Source organism: Eleutherodactylus coqui, chromosome 10, assembly GCF_035609145.1.
Source record: "Eleutherodactylus coqui strain aEleCoq1 chromosome 10, aEleCoq1.hap1, whole genome shotgun sequence".
NCBI classification, from domain to species: domain Eukaryota; kingdom Metazoa; phylum Chordata; class Amphibia; order Anura; family Eleutherodactylidae; genus Eleutherodactylus; species Eleutherodactylus coqui.
Genome location: NC_089846.1, coordinates 46,355,184 through 46,376,718, shown reverse-complemented (window position 1 = coordinate 46,376,718; position 21,535 = coordinate 46,355,184). Strand labels below are relative to the sequence as shown.

Sequence of the window (21,535 nt, the reverse complement as noted above, 5' to 3'; positions counted from 1 at the left end):
ACATAATTGATATTGCCACATCCATACCACTTACTATAAAATATTACAATATTTATCACAAAATAACTGTTTCTTGGCCTTCTAGCAAAGTGGAATTGTCCACAGCTAAACTCCCCCTTCGCTCTGTGTTAGTGAGTTATAGCACCTTTCCAACATCTGCCATACATGTACAGTGCTGTCGGGAAATACTTGACACAATCCGTTGTACTTGTATGTTAGAGCCAACACACTGCTGCAACAGGGGTAACTCCAGTCCCAGCTGTGTAACTCCCTTAGATTCAGCAGTCTATAGCAACTGCAGCATTTGAGCAGGTAGAAGGATGGAGCTCCCTTTATCACCCCATCACTGAATCCCCACCTTGTCTGCAACGTGATTGCAGGGTGTTGATTAGCTGCTATGGGCATAAGACCCCATTTACACTGACAGATGATCACTCAAACTATCATTTGAGTGACTGTTTTGAATGATCATCTTTGCATAGTCTATAGTAGCGAAGTAGCTATTTAAGAACTATGCAGGTGGAGCCGGACACCATCGCTATCGCTCGGTGAACAATACAGCTCTTCTGCATAAGAAAACTTCTGCGTTGTTCTCTGCGCTTACAGCTTGTGTCCCGCTGTGAACTACCAGCAGGACACAGGCTGTAAGAGTCTTATCAGAGCTGTCGATGGTGAGAACAGCCTGCACCGCTGATAAGAGTTCATCACTCCATTCTAGAAAACTAGAATTGAGCGAGGAACGACTTGTGCATTAAAACTGCACGATGTCCGTGCATTTAGGCTCAACAGTTATCGCACAAAAGATGGCTTTGAGGGAATTTTGAGCGGTAATCGTTGGGTCTAAATGGGCCTTAACAATAGCCTTCAGATCTGCCATATTAGTTTCAGTGTTATGCTGTCAGGCATATAATGCACTGCAATACTGAAGAAACAGTGTATTATATCAAAGGATCACCCCTTCGAGTCCCCTGCTGGGACTTCGAACAAGTACGTAATCTGTTTTGTTTTTGAATCACTTTCTAGGTTCTTCAGTTCATCCTGAGCTTAATGAGTGGAAATATTGTAATGGCGCCAAAGAGAAAAAGGTATTTCTCGACTACAACGTCTCTTGCATCTGTTGTATGCATCTTCCTATAACTCAATACATTTCATCAGTTCTATTTTGCATAGTCCTATCTGGATCTATAACTCCTACTGCGGCCACCTCTTCATTCATTCTCCATCTGAATTAAACAGCTGCCTCATGATTGGGAGCCCCTCATGCTACACATAGGTGTGCATCTCATAAATGTCTAAGCTGGTAATACCCCTTTTAATATTTCGATACATATGGGAGAAAATATGACACGGGTTTTCCGGGCTGATACCATTGATGACCTAGCCTCAGGATAGGCCATCAATACTTGATCTGCAGGGATCCTCTGCTCAGGATCTTCAATAATCAGCGGATTCCTTGGCCTAATGTCAGTGCAGCAGGACCAGATGTAGTCAACTGGGTCAGGATTAGCTTTGTGCTGGTATCTGTTGACTGCTAAAACAGTGGTTCCCAACCTTTTTGGCACCAGGGACCGGCTTCAAGCAAGACCATTTTTACAAGGCCCGGCAGGGTGGGGCGGGACATGGGCGGAGCTTTGGTTATATGGGACAGGGTTATGAAGGGGGTTGGAGTTTAGTGCATACTTATTTAACTATGACCTTTAGAATGTGCTGGCAGTACACACATAGGGCAGTATAATATATCTCTTACCCCCGCCCCCCAGCAGCACACATAGGGCAGCATATAATTTATCTCCTCCCCGGCAGGATTACCTTGAAAACTGACCAGAAATAAGCAGCATCCCCCCCCCCCCCCCTGGAAATAAGCAGCCCCCCCCCACCCTCCCCCGGTAACAGACAGCCGCCCCTCCCCCGGTAACAGGCAGCCGCCCCACCCCATACACTTGCCTCTTCCTTCCTGTCAGCGTCGCTCTCTCTCTCTGCTCGCGCTGAGCCCGGGTCACATATTGGTCACACTGACGTCAGTGTGTAGCCCGACACGCTTCCTCCCCGAGTCCTCTCCTGTGGAACTAATGAGCAGGGGACTCGGGGAGGAGGATCCTGGCTGCACACTGACGTCAGTGTGCGCCGGGATCAGTGAAAAAGCGTGATTACCAGCGGGGAGCCGCGGCACCCCAGCTGGTAATCGCTTCAGTGGTGAGCGGCGTCGGCACGCCGTGGGCCACATGACATGAGGCAGTGCGCCGGATTCGGCCCGCGGGCCTTGTGTGTGTTTACTGCGAACCGGCAGTAAACACCTAACGGCCTGGCCCAGCCTAGTGTACTGGTGGTTGGGGACCCCTGTGCTAAAGGACACATACCATGGGAAAAAAAAAGTTTAATATGACTCTTTAGAGCGCATTAAATATGTGGAATCTGTTTTGTAGTAGGTGGCGTTGATAAGAATGCGCCAACTACAACTCCGACTTCCAAAAAGAAAATATTATGTATTACTATTAGAGATGAGCGAACGTACTCGGTAAGGGCGATTTCGCAATCGAGCACCGCGATTTTCGAGTACTTCACTACTCGGGTGAAAAGTACTCGGGTGCGCCGGGGGTGAGCGGGGGGTTGCAGAGGGGGGGGGGGGGGGGGGAGGGGGAGAGAGAGGGGGCTCCCCCCGGCGCTCCCGAGTAGTGAAGTACTCGAAAATCGCGGTGCTCGATTGCGAATTCGCCCTTACCGAGTACGTTCGCTCATCTCTTATTACTATATGAAGCCTGATGTTACAATTTTGCAAGAGTAGGTTTGTTATTGCCTATTACAATACATGAGCCATTTATAAACTTTTCTAGGACTCCCTCGGATGTTCAGCTTACCAACCCTTCAGCCCTGTTTTGTAATATCCTGCTTCTATGCTGATATGATCTCTTGAAGCAAGATTACTTAGAAATTTCGATATGTTCTCCTTAGTCTTTTTTTGTCATATTTGGTTATTTGAGACCACACATCAGTATCTCTACATATTAAATGCCAATATTCAAAGCGGACAGGAAGTAGATAATTCTCTGTATGAGGATTGGGAACCACAAAGTTCATGACTTTCTCAGCTGATGTCCCTAAGATATGTGGTTGGTATTACATTGATACAACAATAGATTTCCAAATATGAGACCAGATGGCACCAGGGTAAGAAGAAAACTTTTAGTTCTTGGGCTATGTCGTCCTCTGCGGAGGTTTAGCAAAAGAACACAGTAGTAGTTGTGGATTTAAAACTGTTTAGTATGAACGAGCCCTAATATTACTAGTGGGACCTCTTAAAATAGGCCTTTCCTAATTGTGCTACTTTAGGGTAAATGTTCCACAGATCTATAAAACTGTACTGTAAAGCTCTGTTGATTTCTGTGCAGGCGATGCGTCTTATATCTTTGTTTTGCTTACAGAGAGTTAACTCTAGAGCCATCTCAATCGCCTCCGACAAAATATAGTCGCCATATCTTACAGATTCCAGAGGGTGTGGAAGAAGAGGTGAGAAATCCACATTCTGTATCTCATTACAGTACGTTGTATTTTCTGCGGGCTTTAAGCTCTTGGCTTGTTGCTTTTTTTAAAGCGTACACATTATTCCAGGAGAATTAGCAGATTTGTACGTTGTGCGTATTCTTAACCATTAACCCTTTCCAATCCAATTTGTATCCTGGTTTTCCTAAGGGGCTTACTCTTTTTCTGCTGTTATACAACGGCGCTATCTGCTGGCCTAAGCCAGTACTGCATGAGGTGACACATTGGATAGGCTCCGACAGCAGAGAGCCTGGCAATATACAGTAAGAGAACCCCGACGGACGTCTTCCAACATCGGAGCTGTACAGCCTTAAATCATAATGTCTTTAGAGGTCAGACAGTGGATTGGAAAGGGTTAATAGTAATCTTGACCTTAGTGTTACCGATATCGGTCATTTTTAGCAGTTTTCCCCTTTTCTGCAAGCTCTCGCTACTGAGTTGTATATTTTTCAGCAGCTCGGCTCCATAGGTCGCTGTCACTTTTCCACTACCCAACAGTTGCTTCTAATGAGTTAGAAGATTGTTCTTGTTGTTTCTCTGGGTTATGCTCCTTTTACACTGATTCTGAACGAGAATTGTCTGCACGAGTAACCGAGCTGATGGCGCGTCATCCTCACCAGCTCGTCCGCGCTCGTACAGGCAGATGTATCGTTCACTTCTTGCTCACATTCCTATGTAAAACGCTGAACAGGAAGTGTTTACACGCAACGACAAGTGAACGAGCCAACAATCATTTTTATGGAGGCTGAAAGTGAACGACAAACGAGAAGCGAATGATTCTCGTTTGTCATTCAGTCGTCGGCTCGTGTTTCTACTGAACGATTAATCTACTTTTATTCATTTTGAATGATTTTTGGAACGATAATCGTTCCGTCTAAACGCACCATAAGCTTCCAGTAATCCAATCAGCTGCTCCTTTATAAAGCAGGACAACTGGCAACCTGTCTAATTCTCCACCTAACCCTGTCTTGCAGACAACGCAGCAGCAAAGTGTTTAGGAGAGGCAAAAACTCGTACGTTCTTACAGACCTTGATGGAGAGAAGCCCTGCTAGGGCCAGGCCATATGCAACAGACGTTTGGCACAAATTCACCTGCAGAATTGGCCAAGAATCCATTCGAAATCCACATGCATAGCATACCGACTTCACCCCACTACATCGAAAGGGGTGGGAATCCACAAGGGGAATTGCCATGCTGTGGATTTATAAATCCGCGCTGAAGGTCATTTCCATGCAAATACGAGTATATTCTGCAGTATGCGGAGGAAATTGTTAAAATCTCAGCTGCAAGTTACTTCCATTTTACCTGCACAGGTCTACAGGTACAATCTGACCTGTGTGGATGTACCCTTATACTTAACTAGTCTGAGACTCATTGATTCATACGCTAGTCTTTATAAAAAAAACAGTGTGCTGGAGTAAGATGCTCTCCATTTATTAAGGCCGCATGCACAGGACTGGTTGAATCCGGCCCTGACTGCGGCCAGCGACCATACGCATCTGTCATTCTCTGGCTTCTCTGTACTGCAGATGTGCACACGGTTCGCCGTTGGACATGCGCAGTACAGATTTTTTAATGTATTTTTTTGAACTCCTGCTTTTCCTGTGTCATTGCCTAGCGATGAGTCGGAATCACCGACCTTTCCGCAATGTCAATTGTGGAAGGGTCGCGGATGGGACAGCTTTCATTGACTTTAATGGAAGCCGTCTGCGTGGGTCCGCATAAAAATGGAGCATGCTGCGATTTTTTTTTTTTTCATCCGCGAGTGGAAACCGCAGTTGGTTTCTGCTCGTGTGCATAAAGAATAACTTTTTCACAGTGTGCTATTGGCAGTACTTGCTGCGGAATCCGGTGGCAGACGCCCGCACGGGTTCCGCAGTGCAAATTCGGCCGTGTGCATGAGGCTTAAAAGTTGTGTGTCTCTTTATAAATTTAATTGCATCGCCTGTGCGACTCGGACTGAAATCTACACAAGCTCTGAGCTGGTGTTGATTGCAACTGTAATTTGCGCCAATTTCTGGATATATTATTTTAATGCACTCGATTAATTTACAGAAGTAACAAAAGAGAAAAAAAAAAAGAATAAGTTGAAATAAGGCCACCCTGGCTGTTGGTACATGTATGCAGGGTTAAGACATGACCACATTTCAGCACAAAGCTGCTTTATTACCTATTTTCTAGTTAAAGAGGAAGAAAATGAGTGAGTGGTCTTATGTAAGGACGTTACTGTATTTTTGGCTGTAACTTCCCTTATCACTCCTGTTACTTTTGTTAAAGTTGTGCACGGTCCACTGAAGGCAGTCTGTCACATGCAATGGCCACATTACATGCCACCATCACATTATTACCATCTATGTAAACCTTCTGAAAGGTACAATGTACTAAACTCCCCTTTAATCCAGGTTCATCTCTGCAAACTGTTCCTATAAGGAGTCCCTCTCCCTCAGCTGAACCCACATTTCCTTGCTATGTGCACTAATGTGAGGTGTAAATGACGGCCTCCTCATGCACTGTGCGACTGTGGGAATATGATCCGCCCGTGCACAATGAGGCCTTAGTGTGCTATAGCCATGTGATGGGTTCACTTTAGTTTAGGATGACTTTTTTTTTTTTTTATTACAACACGTTCCTAATTTCCTTATCCATTAACACTTATTTTGTTTTGCAAGGTGCACTACTCGTCCCAAAACCCTGGGAGCTCCAGAGATAACCTGCTAGAGATCCCCGGGATCTTCAGTCCTGGAGAGGGAACCTCCGAAGCTTCCCCTCCTACTGTGGAGCCGGCGCAGACTGTCACAATCCATCCATCTGCTGAGTAAGGACTTCTTGTTATGGATGACTGCTGTCACTACGTGAGGAGTGCAGTTAGGAGCATCTCATGTCTGTCTTGTCTTTCCCTCCACAGCGATTCCATACAAGAAGTGATTGTTGATGATTCGGTTCTGCACTCATTAGCCGATCAAAACTTAAATCCAAGCAAATCCAATGCAAGTGATGAGCTGGCACTAGATGTTGTACAAGCAAACACCGCTGAAGACCAAGACAGTGTCCTTAATTCTATTCTAAACGAACACTATACACAGAGTAATCCTGATCTCCTGGACCGGTAAATATTTGTTATTGAGGAGGGGTTTGAGTCCAAAACTTAACCTTTTAAAGGGGTCCTCCGTTTTGGGCAGATCTCTGTTTGTTACATTGGTCCTTTTGACAGTAAGCTTGATGACAGTACATTCCCTTGCTGGGACCTCAGCAGTAATCTGCAGGGGGAATGTGACAAAGAGCAAGTGTCTAATTCCCCTGTAACATCACCACAGGGGAAATTAAATGGGTATTTCAGTTAGTGGCTGTAATTTTCACATTTTCCGACGCATGGGGGAAAACTTATAGATCAATGGGACCGGCGCTGATCACAAAAACTGAATGTGGGTCCCGTTTCCCCGCCCTCCTTACTTCCTGCTTTCTTTTCCCACAGCAGTGAATGGACGGTAGGATGCACAAGTGCACTTGCACTTCATTTAGTGTCAGTGGGATTACCAAAGATGGTAGAGCGCTGTACTTGGCTGTCTCCAGTAGTCCCATTACCATGGAATGGAGTAGTAGCACGCTAGCGCAACCTGCCATTCGTTTATTGCTATGGAAAAGAAACCAGGGGGAGGATGGGGGGGAACAGGACCCCCTGTTTTTGGGATCGGTGGGGGTTCCAGCGGTCTGATCCCCATCTGCCAATCTTCACCCATCCAGTGGATGGCACTGTACAATCCTTTTAAGAGTTGTGCAGTGTCAGTTCAGGACAGGTCCTCCAGAGCAGGAGATGCTTTTTGTGACTTCTCTTCACTCTGGCTTAGAGTTGAGGATCCAGAGCAGCCTTCCCCTATCCTTTACCTCGGCATTCGATAACAGGGAATATGAAGATGAGTTGTCTAAACTCTACATCCACATTAGAGAATTAAAAAGTTCTAATAAAAGTTCTGGCTGTGTGATCTGAAATTGTGTTGTTGATGAACTATAACCGGTGAGCATATGGTGATGTGCCAAGGTTAGAAGACAAAGGGTTGGGCATGTCATATGCCCTCTAGGGTCTTCCTCAATGCTAAGTTCTTGGTCACCAAGAACAAATATGTACTTATTTTAACACTTATAAACGTGTCCAGGCTTACTAACTCGCTGGGCTCTTCTGGTGTGACGCCAGAACCTGGCTAGTGTCTCCCTCTTCCTGCACCCCTCTCTCCCTGGGAGTCACCGCCATCTCAACCTTAACACGTCACTTAAAGGGCTACTCTGGCGGATTTTTGACAATTCATTATGTAACTATTCCCCCAGTTGATGTAAATTGAATACTATTACATTGATTGGTTAGTTCCTTTCTATTCAGGTGGACATGTGATCTCTGTTCTAACTCTTACATTTACTTGGGCCTGTGTTCTCAAACTAGTCAGTTTCTCAGTCAGCATAACTTCTGTGTTAATATTACCTAGAATTTACCACACATGATCTTCAGAGGGGACACGAACACTCCTATCATAGGTACTTCTGATGATTACACAGTTATAATGGAGATCACAGCTCCTTCTCCTCCTGCCTTTATACGTAGGAGCTGTATCTTATTTACAGAAGATAATAGCCCTGTCCTTCCATCAGGCAAAGCTGGTACAGTCCCTAGTTGATCATGTAATACTGTGCTGATGCATCATGTTATTGATGGCACAGAATAGTGAAAGTATCAGACAGGGGACTGCACTGCATGGAAGTGACTGCACTATACAGAGGGGGCCTCCAGAGTGTGAGGGGGACAGGGATGGATAAAATGTGTTTTTGATGGTGTGGCCCTTTTAATATGTGTCGATCACACCCCAGTAGCTTGGATATTTCAAATATTTTGTTTTTAAAGCAATTTTACAGTTTTCAATATTTGACCGTCCGTTTAAGGAGGAAAAAAAAAAGTTTAAGCGTACACAGAGAGGTAAAAGTGCAGTAGAGGGGTAAAAGCATTGCTGCACCATTGCCGCCATGTGCATGTACCCTTATAGATAAACCTGTACGTGCGGTATGTCACCAGGTAGATCATCTGAAATTCATTTTACCCAGTGATTATTCAGGTTACTATGGTTTGGAGTTGGAGTTGATCCCATCTTACAGAGTAAATGCTGTATTATGTGTCATAAGCGCACATGTTAGAGCGGCGTTCAACTAAAGGTTCTCGCAGGGCTACGATCATACACTTTGCTCTACATTGAAAGCACCTCCAATGTGTATCTTCATAGTACCCCAAGTTGAGAAACTCTTCATTAGAGAATAGCAGCGTTACATTAATGCCTTTCACTTAGTCTTCAAAATCTAGTAAGATGGTGCTTTCTTTTTTTTTTCCCCTAGAGTAGACCTCCAAGACTTCCTTAGTTGCATCGATGCTAGTCTGGAAGAACTACAAAGCATCTTCTCCCAAAAGAAGCTAAGTGTTGAATCGGATGTTATTGATGAGGTGAGACTAGTATTGGTGATTGGAAATACTCTCTCCATTATATTTTATACATCATCCATCTGCTTTTTTTTCTTTTTATCATACAAGAACGGTTCCGTCTCCTGAGCATGCCAGTACTTCTAGTGTCTGTCAGGCATAAAAGGCTTCAGAAATCTATACGGTTTCCCTAATGGAACGGGGAGAGTATGGCGGCCACTGTACTTCTTTATTTTATACTACTTTTTTTTTTTTTTCTTTTTCGGGTATGTCTGTTCCTTGCAATGAGTGTGAAACAACCTTACTTCCAGAGATTGCTCATTTGTATTGGAAGCAGAGGGCTCAGACTAAACTATAAAAACAATGTCTGCCCCCTTAACCTCTTCAGTGGCATGTTTTATTACCATGTCATTTAAAAAACCTGCCCTGTGAGGTATGAGTCAACAATGCAATTTAATCTTGCAAGTATTTGAAAGCACTGTACTACTCTGACAGTTGGTATTTTGACAGGGAAATCTCTGGGGCTTGCTGCACTGAGTATGCCATAAAAACCCTGGAAGATTTCAGATGACAGCTCAGTGCTCTGCACATTTCAGCACTAGAGCTGTCCAGGGAAATCTTCCGGGGTTTAACTGCATGGTCAGTGCAGCCAGCCCTGGAGATTTTCTGGGCATGCCACTAAAGGGGTTAAAAGTCCAGCAGTCCCATACACTGCCCTTTTTTTTTTATTTTGTAGGTTCTTGATTTGTACCGCTTTCCAGTGCAGCTTAGACATAACCTAAAATAGAACGTGTCGCTAAGTCATTTATCTCTTCAACTTACTTTTTGCAGCTGTTTAAACCTGACTTGTCATCCTCAGATACTCCAGTTGTTGCTACCGACGCCAGCATAGTCAGTGTGAGTATATTTCCTAGTTAGCCGTTTTCATTCTACAGGCATATTACTTGATTTTACCTATGAACAGATGGGACATTTAATTTTGTGGGGTTTTTTTTTTTTTTTCTTGTTTTTATTTTGTAGGTTCCACAACCGGACCCAGCAGATGGTACAATGTCGGGAAGCAGTGACAGTTTGAATAAAGGTTTAATTTTATTATAAATTACTTGAAACTAAAGCAACCAGTGCTTTTGGTTTAGTGAAGAATACCAATTTTCAGTTATGTAATCTTTTATGGATGGCGCTGTTGTTCATTGCCTATTTAGTAGTCAGGTCTTTTGAATGAGTTCCTGAAATTAAGGTTCACCTTTTGAACAGCAGTTTACCTGTAGATGTGATCTATATAAATAGAGAAATCTCACATCTGTCTTGTGGTTTCCATTACAAACTGAAATCCTGACGCAGTTCCTAATCATCACACGGCCATCTGACACACTGTTGGTGTTCTTCTTGTCAAGTACAGTTTGACAGAATCTGCGGTGGAGGTTCCTGGTGAAGCCGCCAACACGGATGTGAAAATAGTATAACCGCAGACGCTTTGCATTATTTTGTCCCAAGTTACACCCATCATTGTCCATAGCTCTATTCATTATTGTTCAGATTGCTGAACTGCCATCATTGTTTTCTCTGGTGATCTGCAGTCTGTTCATTTGTGGCCACACACTCTATACACTAATCCCATGTAGCAAAGTCTCTAAGTATACATCATCAATGTTTGATTGGGGACCTCTCGGACCCCAGCCAATGGCACTCTGCTTATATTGGACTAGTGGCTTTCCCACATGAGCAAATGTATCTGGTACTGCTCTGACAGCGGTATTTAAAGTGTTAACAGTTCTGACGAGCTGCGCGACTCATCGGAACAGCTGCCGCCGGGTGTTTGCTGTAACAACAGCCTGCACCCGACGTTGTATGGAGCGGGATCCACACGCGATCCCATCTCCATACAAACATTTGTTCGGACTTGCGAACAGGTTCCTGGATGGAACCTGTTCGCAAGTAGGGGAGCATCTGTATTTCCCTTAAGTGAAGCACTGGAGTGGGGAATCTCATCATTGCTGCCTTTATTCTTGATGCCATTTTTCGTCTCCACTTGTACACTATTCACAAGAAACGGATCTAGCTACTGGGTGTGAATGGAGATCTTTTTTCGGTGGCACTTAGACCTAAGACTGTGCTCTGTAAATTTCTCAATGCCCCAGTACAGTCAAAAAGCTGTACAAAAATTGCCAGATTTCAGTCACTAATTGTGCTGAAAAAAAAACAGAGCATTTGACTTGTAGCAAATGTATTGTTCAAAACTGTCAAGGAAGGTTTAAAAAGTGTTAAAGACCTGCACCATTTTTGGCGCAAATTACTGATGTACATGCCATGAGGATATGTAAGGAAGAGGAGTGTATTTAAATGATCACTAACTTTTCAAGCAACCTAAGCGTATATGATAGCCAGTGTGAAAACTAGCGAAAGTGCAGTTTGCTCTATTTAACTAAAATGATCCCACTATTGTTACTCGGGCTGCTGTTGGGGGGGGGGGGGGGGTTCACTATTATTACTGGGGCTGCTGTTGGGGGGGGGGGGTGTCACTATTATTACTGGGGCTGCTGTTGGGGGGGGGTCACTATTATTACTGGGGCTGCTGTTGGGGGGGGTCACTATTATTACTGGGGCTGCTGTTGGGGGGGGGGGTCACTATTATTACTGGGGCTGCTGTTGGGGGGGGGTCACTATTATTACTGGGGCTGCTGTTGGGGGGGGTCACTATTAATACTGGGGCTGCTGTTGGGGGGGGGTCACTATTATTACTGGGGCTGCTGTTGGGGGGGGGGGTCACTATTATTACTGGGGCTGCTGTTGGGGGGGGGTCACTATTATTACTGGGGCTGCTGTTGGGGGGGTCACTATTATTACTGGGGCTGCTGTTGGGGGGGGGGGGTCACTATTATTACTGGGGCTGCTGTTGGGGGGGGTGTCACTATTATTACTGGGGCTGCTGTTGGGGGGGTGTCACTATTATTACTGGGGCTGCTGTTGGGGGGGTGTCACTATTATTACTGGGGCTGCTGTTGGGGGGTGTCACTATTATTACTGGGGCTGCTGTTGGGGGGGGGTGTCACTATTATTACTGGGGCTGCTGTTGGGGGGGTGTCACTATTATTACTGGGGCTGCTGTTGGGGGGGGTGTCACTATTATTACTGGGGCTGCTGTTGGGGGGGGGGGTGTCACTATTATTACTGGGGCTGCTGTTGGGGGGCGGTGTCACTATTACTGGGGCTGCTGTTGGGGGGGGGGTGTCACTATTACTGGGGCTGCTGTTGGGGGGGGGGGGGTGTCACTATTATTACTGGGGCTGCTGTTGGGGGGGGGGTGTCACTATTATTACTGGGGCTGCTGTTGGGGGGGGGGTGTCACTATTATTACTGGGGCTGCTGTTGGGGGGGGGGGGGTGTCACTATTATTACTGGGGCTGCTGTTGGGGGGGGGGGTGTCACTATTATTACTGGGGCTGCTGTTGGGGGGGTGTCACTATTATTACTGGGGCTGCTGTTGGGGGGGTGTCACTATTATTACTGGGGCTGCTGTTGGGGGGGGGGGTCACTATTATTACCGGGGCTGCTGTTGGGGGGGGTCACTATTATTACTGGGGCTGCTGTTGGGGGGGGTCACTATTACTGGGGCTGCTGTTGGGGGGGGGGGGGGTCACTATTACTGGGGCTGCTGTTGGGGGGGGGGGGGGTGTCACTATTGTTACTGGGGCTGCTGTTGGGGGGGGGGTGTCACTATTATTACTGGGGCTGCTGTGGGGGGGGTGTCACTATTATTACTGGGGCTGCTGTTGGGGGGGGGGGGGGGTGTCACTATTATTACTGGGGCTGCTGTGGGGGGGGGTGTCACTATTACTGGGGCTGCTGTTGGGGGGGTGTCACTATTACTGGGGCTGCTGTTGGGGGGGTGTCACTATTACTGGGGCTGCTGTTGGGGGGGGTGTCACTATTACTGGGGCTGCTGTCGGGGGGGGGGTGTCACTATTATTACTGGGGCTGCTGTCGGGGGGGGGGGGGTGTCACTATTATTACTGGGGCTGCTGTCGGGGGGGGGGGTGTCACTATTATTACTGGGGCTGCTGTCGGGGGGGGGGGGGTGTCACTATTATTACTGGGGTTGCTGTCGGAGGGGGGGGTGTCACTTATTACTGGGGCTGCTGTCGGAGGGGGGGGTGTCACTTATTACTGGGGCTGCTGTCGGGGGGGGGGTGTCACTATTATTACTGGGGCTGCTGTTGGTGGGGGGGGGTCACTATTATTACTGGGGCTGCTGTTGGGGGGGGGTCACTATTATTACTGGGGCTGCTGTTGGGGGGGGTCACTATTATTACTGGGGCTGCTGTTGGGGGGGGGTCACTATTATTACTGGGGCTGCTGTTGGTGGGGGGGGTCACTATTACTGGGGCTGCTGTTGGTGGGGGGGGTCACTATTACTGGGGCTGCTGTTGGTGGGGGGGGTCACTATTACTGGGGCTGCTGTTGGTGGGGGGGGGTCACTATTACTGGGGCTGCTGTTGGTGGGGGGGGGGTCACTATTACTGGGGCTGCTGTTGGTGGGGGGGGGGGTCACTATTACTGGGGCTGCTGTTGGTGGGGGGGGGGGTCACTATTACTGGGCCTGCTGTTGGTGGGGGGGGGTCACTATTGTTACTGGGGCTGCTGTTGGTGGGGGGGGTCACTATTATTACTGGGGCTGCTGTTGGGGGGGGGGTCACTATTATTACTGGGGCTGCTGTTGGGGGGGGGGGTCACTATTATTACTGGGGCTGCTGTTGGGGGGGGGGGTCACTATTATTACTGGGGCTGCTGTTGGGGGGGGGGGTCACTATTATTACTGGGGCTGCTGTTGGGGGGGGGGTCACTATTATTACTGGGGCTGCTGTTGGGGGGGGGGGTCACTATTATTACTGGGGCTGCTGTTGGGGGGGGGGGTGTCACTATTATTACTGGGGCTGCTGTTGGGGGGGTGTCACTATTACTGGGGCTGCTGTCGGGGGGGGGGGGGTGTCACTTATTACTGGGGCTGCTCTCGGGGGGGGGGGTGTCACTTATTACTGGGGCTGCTCTCGGGGGGGGGGGTCACTTATTACTGGGGCTGCTCTCGGGGGGGGGTCACTTATTACTGGGGCTGCTCTCGGGGGGGGGGGGGGGGGGTCACTTGTTACTGGGGCTGCTCTCGGGGGGGGGGGGTCGCTTATTACTGGGGCTGCTCTCGGGGGGGGTCACTTATTACTGGGGCTGCTCTGGGGGGGTCACTTAGTACTGGGGCTGCTATTGGTGGGGGGGCTCACTATTATTACTGGGGCTGCTGTTGGTGGGAGGGGGGGTCACTATTATTACTGGGGCTGCTGTTGGTGGGGGGGGGGGGTCACTATTACTGGGGCTGCTGTCGGGGGGGGTGTCACTATTACTGGGGCTGCTCTCGGGGGGGGGGTCACTTATTACTGGGGCTGCTCTCGGGGGGGGGGGTCACTTATTACTGGGGCTGCTCTCGGGGGGGGGGGGGTGTCACTTATTACTGGGGCTGCTCTCGGGGGGGGGGTCACTTATTACTGGGGCTGCTCTCGGGGGGGGGGTCACTTATTACTGGGGCTGCTCTCGGGGGGGGGGTCACTTATTACTGGGGCTGCTCTCGGGGGGGGGGGGGTCACTTATTACTGGGGCTGCTCTCGGGGGGGTCACTTATTACTGGGGCTGCTCTCGGGGGGGGTCACTTATTACTGGGGCTGCTCTCGGGGGGGGGGGGGTCGCTTATTACTGGGGCTGCTCTCGGGGGGGGGGGGTCGCTTATTACTGGGGCTGCTCTCGGGGGGGGGGGGGTCGCTTATTACTGGGGCTGCTCTCGGGGGGGGGGGGTCGCTTATTACTGGGGCTGCTCTCGGGGGGGGGGGGTCACTTATTACTGGGGCTGCTCTCGGGGGGGGGTCACTTAGTACTGGGGCTGCTATTGGTGGGGGGGGTCACTATTATTACTGGGGCTGCTGTTGGTGGGAGGGGGGGGTCACTATTATTACTGGGGCTGCTGTTGGTGGGGGGGGGTCACTATTATTACTGGGGCTGCTGTTGGTGGGGGGGGGGGGTCACTATTATTACTGGGGCTGCTGTTGGGGGGGGGGGTCACTATTATTACTGGGGCTGCTGTTGGTGGGGGGGGTCACTGTTATTACTGGGGCTGCTGTTGGTGGGGGGGGTCACCATTACTGGGGCTGCTGTTGGTGGGGGGGGGGTCACTATTACTGGGGCTGCTGTTGGTGGGGGGGGGGTCACTATTACTGGGGCTGCTGTTGGTGGGGGGGGGGGGTCACTATTACTGGGGCTGCTGTTGGTGGGGGGGGGGTCACTATTACTGGGGCTGCTGTTGGTGGGGGGGGTCACTATTACTGGGGCTGCTGTTGGGGGGGGGGGTCACTATTACTGGGGCTGCTGTTGGTGGGGGGGGGGTCACTATTACTGGGGCTGCTGTTGGTGGGGGGGGGGTCACTATTACTGGGGCTGCTGTTGGTGGGGGGGGGGGTGTCACTATTACTGGGGCTGCTGTTGGTGGGGGGGGGGTCACTATTACTGGGGCTGCTGTTGGTGGGGGGGGGGTCACTATTGTTACTGGGGCTGCTGTTGTGTGGGGGGGTCACTATTACTGGGGCTGCTGTTGGGGGGGGGGGGGGGTCACTATTATTACTGGGGCTGCTGTTGGGGGGGGGGGTCACTATTATTACTGGGGCTGCTGTTGGGGGGGGGGTCACTATTATTACTGGGGCTGCTGTTAAGGGGGGGGTCACTATTATTACTGGGGCTGCTGTTGGGGGGGGGGGTCACTATTATTACTGGGGCTGCTGTTGGGGGGGGGTCACTATTATTACTGGGGCTGCTGTTGGGGGGGGGGTCACTATTATTACTGGGGCTGCTGTTGGGGGGGGGGGTCACTATTATTACTGGGGCTGCTGTTGGGGGGGGGGGGGGGGGTGACTTTGCTGGGGCTACTGTGGGGGGGGGGGTCTCTATTACTACTGGGGCATGTTTACATGTGGCGGAAATGCTGCAGAATCTCCTCAGCGGAAATTTCCTTGGCAAATTTTGCTGCATTTCTCTATTGAAAAAGCAGTCAAAATCAACACCCTGTCTATTTTGAAACGTCCCATTTCTTTTTATAACGACAAGGGTAAAATCAAACATAGTCATAAGCTCCACCCCCTGATGTGTTGGCACTTTGCGATAAATAAGTGGGTTTTGGGTTGCAGTTTAGACACTTTGTCTCTAAAAGGTTCGCCATCACTGCTATTAGACGTACATTTACATCCTGCAGCATCAGGTTATGTATAAAGAGAGAACGCGCGTCGATCTCGCTCCATACAACACCGGCGCCGTCTTTTTTTTACAGCTGATACCCGCCGGCAACAACTCCGATAAGCCACCTGGCTTATCAGAGTTATTAACCTTTTTAAATGCTGCTGTCAATTCTGACAGCAGCATTTAAATTCCCTAGCCGATTTTCGAGAGATCACAGGGAGCTGTGAGGCTGTCATGGCAGCCGGGCGCCTTCTAAAAGGCAGAATGCCTATCAAGCCATCCCAATGGGGTGGCTTTATAGAATGCCTGTCTGTTCTGTCATGTTCCTAAACAGCCCCATAACTTGGTCTATGGGGATATGACAGGTTTCCTTTACTTTCTGGCTATTGAAGAGAATGACGGCTCTGCAATTCAATAAAGTCCTGATTAATAGAGATGAGCGAACGCACTCGGTTCGGGTGTTTTTGGACTTGAGCACCGCTTTTTTCCGAGTAACTGACTACTCGGACGAAAAGATTCCGGGGGGGTTGCAGAGGGGGGAGAGAGCTGCCCCCCGGCGCCCCCTGAATCTTTTCGTCCAAGTAGTCAGTTACTCGGAAAAAGCCGTGCTCGAGTCCAAAAACACCCGAACCAAGTACGTTCGCTCATCTCTACTGATTAACTCACACAATTACATGGGTCACGCTCCAAATCCAAAATGCCACCCATTGTTAGCATCTATGCACATCAGCATCACTTCTTTTCAATATCAGTGATGGGTACATTACGGTCAGTTATATTCCCCATCCATTGACTTATAATGGGTCCTCCTGGCTTTCTTTTCCTTTATAGAATAACCCTGCATGCTACAAGTATTCTAGATATGAAAGAACAAGGCAGGCCTTCTGGATAACAAATAAACTAACACTAATGTAAACCGAGGCTTTATGTCTAATTGATACATACGTACCATGTAGTCATGCATGTAGGTCGGTAAATGATCTGCTGATGGCCTGTATTACATGTTCTGTCAATAAGTTTATATATCGATGTTCCTATTTAATACTTTGAGGGATAATCTTGTGTTTTGCTCCTAGACAAGCAGCTGATGCAGTACACGGGGAACCCTTTGCTGTCACTCTTTGATCTTCCATCAAACCATCATGTAGCGTCTGTGGATCCAGGAGCCTTAGTGGGTACATCAGAAGATGGCCTGTACCCCTGCAGCTCCGCAGCGCAGAATAACTCCTGCCAAGCTACAGACCTATTGCTGGAAGATTTCCGCGGCTCCGAGGAGCTCCTACCTATTTTTGTTCTTAGTCCAGTCAACAAACTTCTGGAGGAAGCCACCGACTCACAAAGACTTGAATAAATGGAAGTTTTTATAGAAAAAAGTTGTCAGGTTGCTGAAGCTGGATTGTCCAAAATCTGAACTCTTCACATGAATATCCTGCAATAAGTTCATGTCATGGGGAAGTGAGCAGCTCTTACTGTTGTCGTCTGTTCTGTTTTTAAATAAGAAAAGAAGAAGAAAATCCAGGAAGGTTCTTTGTAATGTTGTAACCTTGATTAGGGTGAAGTGCTGGAACCTCGATGTGTTAGGTTGTATGGCTGTTCCCTATATTAAAAAGACAATTAAAATGAGAATTCGCCAGTATGTGTGCATATGAGCTTCCAGATCTTAATCCTTCTATATATATTATTTACACTGAATGGCCACTTTATTATAGACACCCATCCAGTAGCATGTTAGACCTTCTTTTGGCCTTCAGCACCATAGCAGTGTGTTGTGTGATGTCCGTCCTTAGGTGGACTCATCATGTGCCAAGAAAACACTCCCCACGCCATTCACCTCTTCCACCAGCCTGAACTGTTGACGCCTGACGGGAAGTGTTCATCAATTCATGCTACTCCCACCAAACTCTGACGTGCCCACCTTCATGGTGCAACAGAAATTTGGATTCTTCTGACCAAATTTTTTTTTTTCCACTGCTCAGGGATCAATCACATTTCACCTACTTGAGTCTTGCCTTTATGTATTTCTTAGCAATGGCAGTCAAATTGGCCCAACCATTTTAAAGTTAAGCAAATATAATGTTGGTACTCCAGCTATCATCTGAATGCATGACTCTGTATGGCCAGTTTATCAGAACGATTCTTTACACCCTCTTCTGACCCCTTTTGTTGGCTACATCCACAGTATCTCCTTTCACGGGATGTTTTTCCTTGATCGCACCATGCCCAGTATACTCTCAACATCCAAGAGAACTCCACAATGTTGGCAGTTCTTGAAATACCAGCCCAGCTGGTCTAGTGATGAGGCGTCGCTCATGTGGCGTCACAATAAAACTGATACGTAGGAAACTTGATTTTATGCCACACTCTGGGGTCACAGGTCTAATTTTCATACTGGGAAGATGCAGTAGTGAAAGGGCCGATGTCTAATAAGGTGGCTATTTGGTGTAGATTCAGTAAGGAGCTAACCACATGGTCTTGCTTCCAAATTCTGCACATAAAACGCAGGCAACGTGTGTCCTTGCCTGACCCGAACTCCGAGCATCATGCACACATAATGTTGTTGGGTTTTCATTTACATGCTGTCCATCTGCACAATGTAGTGTTTGAGTACGGTGAAACCAGAGGGTCAATATACATAGGATATAAGGGAGTAGACAATCGGTGATGCTTACTAAAAGAGGGGGTCTCTTGGGGAGGAATCTCAATCCCATCAATGTCTGATAGGCAAGGGTCCCAGTAGAAGACAAGGTGGCAGGCAAAACACACAGGACACTTGTTTACATGTTTCCACAACTCTCAGACTTCAATACAGAGAGCCTGCGGAGATGGCATAAACCTGTAGTCCAATACGTGGGCAGCAGTTGGGGAGCAGAACTGAAGCTTTACCCTTGAGACTGCTTCTTTCTGTCTGGTGCCAACTCCTCGGGCTTCTGTCTTCTATACTGAAAACTGCGTAGGGACAGAAACCTGTACAGGACCATAGGGATCAATATGCAAGACGGAGACCTCTTTGTTCACATTGATCTATAGATTTGGGCTAAAATATATAAAGTTTAACCCCACCCTCCCCCGTTTTCACACCAAAGAATCAAAACCGTAAAATTAAGCAGGATTTATTTTTTTCCCCCCTTCTTCAGCCTACTTAAATGTTTTTCAATATATTATATGGTACATCTAATAGTACTGCGTGTGTATATGTGTGATAGATATATGTTTTGTTTTTACTGTACTATTGGATGTACCATATAATGTATTGAAAAACTTAAGTAGGCTGAAGAAGGAAAAACATCATGCTTAATTTTATGGTTTTGGACAACATTCTACATCAATCTGCTCCGCTTCTCTCTTATAAGGCGATGCCTGCAGATCCGCCACCTTGTTCATCATGGCAGGTTTCTGTTAAGAAGATCTGATATTAAATGAGGGAAGGTCTGTGTGTAATTTGTTCTTCTGTTTTATGAATTTCTGTTATTACTGTGGGGTTTAGAGTGCAATCTATTGTTTTTTTTTATGCAGATTTTACTCTTCTTAGGTAGCATTCAGGTCTATTATATACAGTAATCCACGGTTTGACAACTTTATTTGCATGTATACATATGGATGGGATACAGGGTTATGTGACTAAAGGGCCACTCTGGTGTTTTTGTTTTATTCATTATGTAGCTATCTCCCTAGTATATATGTCAGCTAGTGTTACCTTGCTTAGTTATTTCTTTTCGTCTGAAACTCCTGGGCTCGCTCTTCTCAGATGGTCATGTGATCTCACTTCTGACCAGCTCAGATCTACTTGGGGTTAGGTGTTCGTTTTCTAGTCAGTTTCTCAGTCTGTGTGATGCTGTTACACGGGACTGGCTATGGGGGCGCACAGTCATACTGAGGATTATCACACAGCTCTAATAGGAGATAACAGCTTAGCCCTCCTGACCGTATACTTATGGGACGTAGCTTATTTAGAAGCCTATAGCAGCTATGGATAATTTAAACCTCCCCCTACCCCTATCCCCTTGTAGAGAGAGATGGTATAGCGCTGCTGATGCATCATGGGATAGATGTGAAAGTAAAACCAAAATCATTCAGCATTAAGATGGTGGCTGATAATGGGGCTACACTGCAGGGAAGTGGCTGGGATACACAGAAGGGATCTCCAGAGTCTGACAGGCAATCGGGTCAAGGGGGAAGAGATGGAAAAATGTCTTTTGGCAGAGTGGCCCTTTAAGCAATGACATTTTGGTTTGTTTGCTTAAATATTTTTTTGTGGCTTTTTTTTTTTCTGTATCTGTTTTATTTGGTGAGGGGCATTGTGTGATGGGATGGTCATCACTAGAGATGAGCGAACGTACTCGTTAAGGGCGATTTCGCAATCGAGCATCGCTATTTTCGAGTACCTGACTACTCGGGTGAAAAGATGCGGGGGGGGGGGGGGTAGCAGTGGGGAACAGGGGGGGCAGGAGCCAGCGTGGTGGAGCGGGGGGTAACGGGGAGCTCTCTCCCACCCGCGCCCCCCGAATCTTTTCACCCGAGTAGTCAGGTACTCGAAAATAGCGATGCTTGGTTGCGAAATCGCCCTTAACGAGTACGTTCGCTCATCTCTACTCATCACATCATGATGGTGGTTCATAATGTTTGTATGTGCAATCACAATCCCTTACATGCATTTTAGGATTAAAGTTACACATTTCTAGAATAAACACATTTTACAGCCTTCTGATATCTCCCACTGCAGGGCTGGCGGTGTACAATGTTTCTATAGTAGGATTTTGGTAATAATGGTAATTTCAGTATCCTACCTCCTACATGGATTTTAAACACTCTGATGTTTAGTTTCATAGCCTTGAGACTTGTGGAATTCTTGCTATTTCCAGCTGCACTGTCCATGATACTGCATGTAATGTGTATGTATTCTAGATGATATTCCTGACTGTTGGATTTATAAAAGATATTGGTTGAAACTTGTTGTCCATTGTTTCCTCTAGTTATAAACCTTTTATGTTTATTGCTACCCTTTAGATGATCTGCCAAAAGCATTTAGGCCGATTTCACATCTGCTTCAGGACCACCGGCCTGAGGTTACGGCTCAAAATTCCAGAAGGAAAAGTGCTGCATGCAGCACCTTCCACTCAAAAGCTGGGCGGACCCCATTATAGTGAACGGGGTCAGTCGAGCGCTGCTCAGTTCCATCCAGAGACTCAAACGTCCAACCCTGAGGATTTCCCGAATGGAGCAGGACAGCAGAACCCCGAGTGCAGATGTGAAACCACCCTTGCCTTACTGGAAAATTTAGATGA

At 47.5% G+C, this 21,535-nt stretch overlaps 1 protein-coding gene across 1 annotated transcript in view; it reads left to right on the top strand.

Moving 5' to 3' along the window:
- LOC136580412 (heat shock factor protein 3-like) overlaps nucleotides 1-20,640 on the top strand; it is a 37,185-nt gene extending 16,545 nt beyond the window's left edge. The window contains exons 6-13 of the mRNA XM_066580974.1: nucleotides 1,024-1,085; nucleotides 3,420-3,504; nucleotides 6,208-6,353; nucleotides 6,444-6,644; nucleotides 8,909-9,014; nucleotides 9,822-9,887; nucleotides 10,011-10,071; nucleotides 17,330-20,640. Of these exons, the coding sequence (XP_066437071.1) occupies nucleotides 1,024-1,085; nucleotides 3,420-3,504; nucleotides 6,208-6,353; nucleotides 6,444-6,644; nucleotides 8,909-9,014; nucleotides 9,822-9,887; nucleotides 10,011-10,071; nucleotides 17,330-17,604 (1,002 nt within the window). The 3' untranslated portion in view covers nucleotides 17,605-20,640. The remainder of the gene's footprint in view (nucleotides 1-1,023; nucleotides 1,086-3,419; nucleotides 3,505-6,207; nucleotides 6,354-6,443; nucleotides 6,645-8,908; nucleotides 9,015-9,821; nucleotides 9,888-10,010; nucleotides 10,072-17,329) is intronic.
- Nucleotides 20,641-21,535: the final 895 nt, after the last annotated feature.